This window comes from Lygodium microphyllum, chromosome 23 (genome assembly GCF_053477565.2).
Source record: "Lygodium microphyllum isolate KBCC chromosome 23, Lygodium_microphyllum_v1.1.10, whole genome shotgun sequence".
In the NCBI taxonomy this organism is placed as follows: domain Eukaryota; kingdom Viridiplantae; phylum Streptophyta; class Polypodiopsida; order Schizaeales; family Lygodiaceae; genus Lygodium; species Lygodium microphyllum.
Window position 1 is genome coordinate 59,678,397 of NC_141157.1, and position 6,906 is coordinate 59,685,302.

Below are 6,906 nucleotides of genomic sequence, written 5' to 3' on the forward strand. Positions count from 1 at the left end.
TTTTTATAAATTTAGAAAGCAATTCGCCTCACTTTCTAAAGTCTAAATTGAAACTTTCGCCACATATTCTATGATATGAACTTGCATGTATGTTCTCAAAGTTATCCTTAACTCAAATATGAAATGTCAATTTATGTTCATTTGAAAATGTTATTTCAACTATTCAACAAAGTAGTATATCAAACATTGAATCACACACTCAAGCTACCTCTCTAGACAATCCCAACAACCTTTGACCAAGTGGAAAATATTTATATTGAATATCAAAAGTCATTACATCATTCATCAAATTTCAACTTGTCATGATACACTTAAAAGAACGTCTAGGGCACATACCAAATGATAGCACACCTCAACTTCTTAACTTTACGAAAGTGATAAGTATTGAAGATCATATACTTTTGGCAAAGAATTAGAGGGCTATATGTAGTTTTCCCCTTTCAATAAGTTGACGCAAGGACTCATGCAATTGCGGGACTTGGGGCTATACCTGCAAAAATGATCAAAATTTCATTTGAGAGCTTGATGAAGGGTAGGAAGTCCATACACCTTTTATAATTGCTCAAATTCATGAAAGCTTGATAATAACATGAATCATACTATAAACAGATAGTACTACAATTACATTTACATGATCTAGCTTTAAAAACTAATAGAGCAAAAGGTGGGAATCTCAAAATTATTTTATTTTTGGCTTAAAAACTCCAAACCATTTGGAAGCCATTTTGTATATTTAGATAATAATAAGACTCACATCACCATAAAGAATTGGCTTGTGAGGCTAGTTTTCTTGTTAAGGAATTTGAAGTAGTCATATAACACAAGAAGTTTTGGAATAAGATGTTTTCCCTAACATGTGCGAATAGAACTTGATCTAGGGTAGAGAGGTCAATTCTAGAATAATCAAGCTTTCATACTGTGGATTATTGAATTGACAACACAGAAATGTGGTTTAAGCTTATCAATTGGTTCACATAAATGAAGGAACGTTGTGAAAGTCATTGTGTGTCTCATGATATTGTTGATTGAGATCAAGGGAAAAAAGAAAAAAAGTTGACGGTCCAAAAGCTTAACATATAGGATGTTGCACTTGTAACTACAACTACTAGTAATATAATGTCCAAAAGCTTAACATCTAGGGTGTTGAACTTGTAACTACAAGTACTAGTAATAGAACATAAATAGGAAAACCAAGAGTATGTAAGTTATTGTTTTCAATCCATTACAATAAGCAAGTTGTTTAATAATTGAGTACTCTCCATTGTTCCTCAGATATCCTCTCCTAGTGTCAAGGCCATTTTACAATACCCCCTCTACCTATTATAGAAGTGTATCATAAGTAGGTACTTTTTATTCAAGACATGATATTCACTTATTTATTATTAAATTGAGGGAGAAAAGTAGAATTGAAGGTTTTGATGTATGTGTATAATTGATTATCCAAAAAATGTATTTAGAAAACAAGACTAGGCTTGTAATAACATTGGGAATGGCATAGATTGAGTGGTAACCTGTAAGAGAGTTGTACACAACACATACTATGTGGCAGAGTTCTATCACTTAAGCAATACAAAATTTAATGTTCCACAAAAAATGAGAAGTGCAAAAACATATGTAATAAATTATGTACGAAGTGTGTGTATGCTTGTGTGTGTGTGTGTGTGTTTTGGGGGGGGGGGGAGGGGGTGCAGATGTGCACAATCATGCACACATATACATGCATGCATACATATACACATAGGAGTGTAAACACACACTTGTATCATGAAATGTAAGCAAAAGCAAAGACCTAATGGAATAAGTGAAGGAAATAGTCTAGAAAATCAAGTTCCATTTCATGTATTTGAACCATATATATATATATAGAGAGAGAGAGAGAGAGAGAGAGAGAGAGAGAGAGAGAGAGAGAGAGAGAGAGAGAGAGACCTGCGGCATGAAGGCAGGTGGCATTATGGTTGGTGGTGGCGGAGGCGGCTGGGAGGGAGGTGGCGTTGTTGGAGGAGCCACCACCGCATGCGGTCTGTAGGGAGATGTGCATCTGGCAGACGGGGGAGAGGCGGAGGGTGAGGCGGTCGTGGACGACGGGGATGGAGAAGATGGCCATGAAGGTGCAGGCGCAGGACTGGGCGGCGTTGGTGAGGTCGCCGCAGCACACCTCCATGGCGGAGTGCCGGTCCGCGTTCAGCAGCGACGGCAGGCACGAGTCGGCCAGGCTGGCCACGCTCTCCAGGCACGACGGCATGGCCATCGCCCCCCACGAATTGTAATAATATGCAGGCTTCATCGTCGTCACCATCCTCTCTTCCTTTCTGTTACTATAATCACTACTACGTCCGCTCCACTGAATCGTTAATATATCATGCAGCACCATCAACGAAGAAGCTATCACAAGAGCCGCCATTAAGAGTGCTCTCTTGCTGCAGCTGCTACTGCTGCTCTTCATCACCATCATCATCATCATTATATACCAACTCTCTCTCTCTCTCTCTCTCTCTCACTTAAGTACGCGTATCTTGAGTTGATCGCAGGTTCTTATGATATGCGCCTTCTGCCTCTCTGCTCCTTCCCGTCCTCCTTCCTGCTTATATAGTGATCGTATCATGCATATGTAGGTGTGTACAGAAGAGTGCTTTCAGTCCATCGTGGGGAAGTCGCTCAATCCCCGCAAACATAAAGAGCATGAAATATCATATACCCCTTTTTCTCGTCGTATCATCCTCCTTAAAATCATCAACTCACGTACAAGGTGCAGCTTGTGACATGCCATGTTTCACTCAAGCTCAATACGTCCTTCAAGCCCCCTCAAAGTCTACTAAAGATGTTGATGGAAGGTGAGGAATACTATGAGAGAGTTTGTAATATTAGACATGAATAGATCTTAATTAATTAATTAATTAATTATCTAACATTACCAGATAACCTTGGATGATATGCTAGATTATGGAGCTATAATAACCTTGGATGATATGCTAGATTATGGAGCTATGGATTCTAACCATATCATTAGTTTGACTTATAATCTTATTGTAGTTTATAAATGCAATATTCCGGTTAATTAGCATCAACTTGTTAAAATGGAAAAACATTGTTTTAACAACCTTTCGAAATTGGACAAAAAGGTGGCTACTATAACCCATACGAGTAAATTATTTGTAACAACCATATGGGTTCAAAAATAATCTTCCAAATGGTGGTTGTAGTAATATTTACATTTGCATTAACATAATGACCTAATGTTTCTATTTTGAAAACTAATATGATCATGCATGATGATATAAAGACATGATATCCACCTTCTATAGACGAAATAAAGAGTCAAGATATAACAATCACCTAAAGTACTTACTACCTCAAAAAAAAAAGTTCAATATTATCAAGGACAACTTAAAGAATCTATATATCATTTTATGTTATAGAATATATAGTGAGAGTTTTGGTTTAGACTTTAGAAAGTGAGGAAAATTGCTTTTGAAATTTAAAAAGGTTATAATTATTGGTAGGGTGAATACTAAATATAGCAGCTTAGATTTATTTATATTTAAACTAGTAACATTTCTTGATAATAAAGTAATAAAAGAATATGATGAAAGATTATTCAACCATATTAATGCAAAGAAAATATTATGATTGAAGTAAAGAAAATCACAAAACACAAAACCATCAAGCTTGACATTATGATTATAACATCGGCTTACATTGTCTATATAAACCTCAACCATCTAGATTGAACTTTTTTCCAAAGGTCCTCACTAAAAGGACACTAAACTATCCCTTACACTCTTATCAATAGAGCTATATTTGTGTTAACATTTGATGTGACCTTAATCTCTTGAAATATTAGAATGTTTCTAGTTGTACATAATTAACTAATAGTAATTCATGTTAACCTAAAGAATAAGATATTAATGTGGTGAATGTCTTGACATATATCATAAAACTTGTAAATATTGAGATTTATTCAACCCACTTCCTTAGATTTTTCTTTCACATAAGTGATATACCATAGAAATATATGTAAAATATTTAGAATCTCATAATGAAAATCCAACCTACTCAGCTTTAAAACAAGAAATGAAAATATATAAATTGTTATCCAATTGGAAAATATTACTATGAAAAGTATCCCTATTAGATGAAATGTTAACAATCGTAATAAAAATCATAACCTTTGAGTAAATGACTAAATTATCTTTCAAGACCTTGGTAGCATATCCTTACAATCTAGAAATTTTAATCTACCATAGTCAACAAAATGATAAAATCTCATTGATTTTCTACTTATTATACAACAATGCCTTTTTGGGACACTTCCATGTTTATATTATATACTTGTGTCTCTCTAATCCCTAAATAAATTAATTGACACTACAAGATATAGACCTTATAGCGACGTTTAAAGCGACGAAAATACAAACAACAAAATTTGCCCCCGTCGTCGGAAAAAGCATCGTTATTGACGACGCCATGGTATCGTCGCTATTTGCGTCGCTATATGCGTCGCTATTTGCGTCTCTATATGCGTCGCAAATTTGCGTCGCTATATGCGTCGCTATTTGCGTCGCTATATGCAAATAGCGACGCAAATAGCGACGCAAATAGCGACGCATATAGCGACGGTTGCAGAGAATTTGCGACGCTGATAGCGACGACAATAGCGACGCCTGCAGTAAATTTGCGACGCAAATAGCGACGGTAACAGAGGAAAAAAAATTTTTGTGGCAGGGCAGCAAGCTGCCCTGCCACATATAGCACTGTGTGCTGTATGAGAGCCATACAAAATAGTTTCTGCACTGCTGCATACAAAGCGTTTGCAAACAAAAAGAATCTATACTGAAATCATAAAACTGATAGATGAAATAAATACATGATATCGCATAAAATGCGATTGGTACAATCATAAAACAATATCACTAATACATAGAAAATGTCTACATAGATCGGGCGACTAAAAACTAAAGGTATGTGAGCGCTAAGGATCCGAGGGCGAGCTACAAATCGTCGTCCCCCGAAAGCTCGTCCCTCTGCAAAGGAGCATCAAACGGATTCTGCAGAAAAAGAAACAACATATCAATCCACCATACAATAATGCATTCAAATATCTCATGGTAACTACGGACATGAAAGATGAGAGACTTACTGGGCCGCCGCGTCTGTACAATCGGTCGATCAATGATCTGAGACCGTGCCTCTCTGCATATTGAGTCTCAAGGCCTTGCGGATCACGATTTGTAATGGAGTGCTGCAAAGAAAACAAAATGCTAACTGTTAGAAATATGATTGTCAGTACAAATAATATCTCAAAAAAACAAATAAGCAAAACAAAAGAGAAACTTACAAAGTCCTCCAAATATGTCCTGTGGCCGCCACTCCCAAGATGATGTACCGATCCGGCCTCGATTCGTGCCCTCGCCGCCTCCCGCTGCTGACTCCAACGTCCTGGCGAATTTGTAGCCTCCTCCCTCAGTCGGCGCCAGTCCTCTGCATCTAACCACTCGGGCTTTGGAGCCCCACTCTTGATTGCCTTGCGTGCGTCGGATCGTCTATGTGACATGTATGCACGCATGCAATCCATCATCCAGCCCGTAGAGAATCTATCCACTGCGGCTGGCACCGGGAACTCCTCATGCAAGGATGCTACTATGTACTCCTTGCTCCCCTCCGGTATGTTCCTCCAATGATCCAGGACGTTGTGCCGAAAAACTTGTTGGCACAACTCCCTCATGCGAGCTATCACCCTCCTCCCCTCATCATTCATGATGATAGCTCCTGACCTGCCATCCACTAGGTATCCATAATCCCTAGGAGTGTGCCTCGTATGGGCCCTCTCCCATCTCCGTCCACGCTCCTGGGCATATCCAGGAGACCCCTGAACATCCGGTGTACCGACGGGGGTACCCTCTCCCGGAGTGCCACTGAAAGGGGTGCCACCAGAGGGGGTGCCACCAAAAGGAGTGCCACCAGAGGGGGTGCCCCCAAAAGGAGTGCCACCAAAAGGCGTGACATCTGCCGACGGCTGCGCAAAAGCCGGAGTAACTGGAGTGGACGTCCCCACAGGTGTGACAAATCCTGGAGGTGACCGAGCTCTAGCTGAACGACGAGACGGAGACACCGCGTCCGTGTCTCCACAGCAGCACCCCCCTGATCCTCCTGCAGTCGCAGTCCCTCCCTCTGGCCCAAGTCGCGAGCGTCGAGATCGTCTGCTCGAAGCTGAAGCATCTGATCGCACTGAAGCTGATCTAGCAGAGCGCCCTGACGAAGAACGAGACAGCTTCTGATCTGCTATCTCTCTGAATCTCGCGAGCTGATCTGGAGACATACGTGCCATCATCTCCTGAAACTCCTCATCGCTCATCCCTCGACTCATCCTGAAAATAAAGATACCTGCAGAGATAAAAAATAATGTTAGAATAATCAATTGAAACTATACAAAGCGCATTAATATAAATCATTTTTGAAAAATCCATCTTAAAATGCATATCTTATCTACCTTTATGGAAGATCTAAACAACGAATTGAGTAATACAATTCTCCAAGAATGAAGTATTCTATGGTCCCATGTTAATCTCCTGACATAACTCTGCATACACTGGAAGGTCGATAGACATGTCACCACAAAAGAACGAGTCTGCCTCGTTCTCAAAAAATTCTACGACTTCTGTATTTCCATCATTGTTAGCCGATGCGGGCTCCAAGCTTGCGGTGGCCTCCACCCCTTGTAATTTCGATCCCTCTATTTGCATATATTCTTCATCTATGCCTGGAACATCGCTTTGATCGTATACTCTCGCACCTCTAGGAGTTGAAGGTATAACATACCACCATCGAGGTTGTCGGGGATTTGGATAGAAGATTACCTGTTCACAAACACTTACAAACCGTCTTCAAACCATTGTGACATAAAGCATG

General features: G+C 39.6%; 1 protein-coding gene across 1 annotated transcript; it reads right to left on the reverse strand.

Moving 5' to 3' along the window:
* Nucleotides 1–237: 237 nt before the first annotated feature.
* LOC148016236 (uncharacterized) lies at nucleotides 238–2,540 on the reverse strand. The gene is made up of 2 exons (XM_087664554.1): nucleotides 1,927–2,540; nucleotides 238–490 (listed from the first exon to the last, which is right to left on the reverse strand). Exons 1-2 carry the CDS (start codon nucleotides 2,459–2,461, stop codon nucleotides 462–464), a joined length of 564 nt encoding a protein of 187 aa, XP_087520680.1. The 5' UTR covers nucleotides 2,462–2,540; the 3' UTR covers nucleotides 238–461.
* Nucleotides 2,541–6,906: the final 4,366 nt, after the last annotated feature.

Coding starts and splice junctions, on each gene's coding strand:
- LOC148016236 (XM_087664554.1), bottom strand. CDS start 2,461: ATGATGATGATGATGGTGATGAAGAGCAGCAGTAGCAGCTGCAGCAAG. Junction 491..1,926: donor CACCTGCCTTCATGCCGCAG/GTCTCTCTCTCT, acceptor TCATTTTTGCAG/GTATAGCCCCAAGTCCCGCA.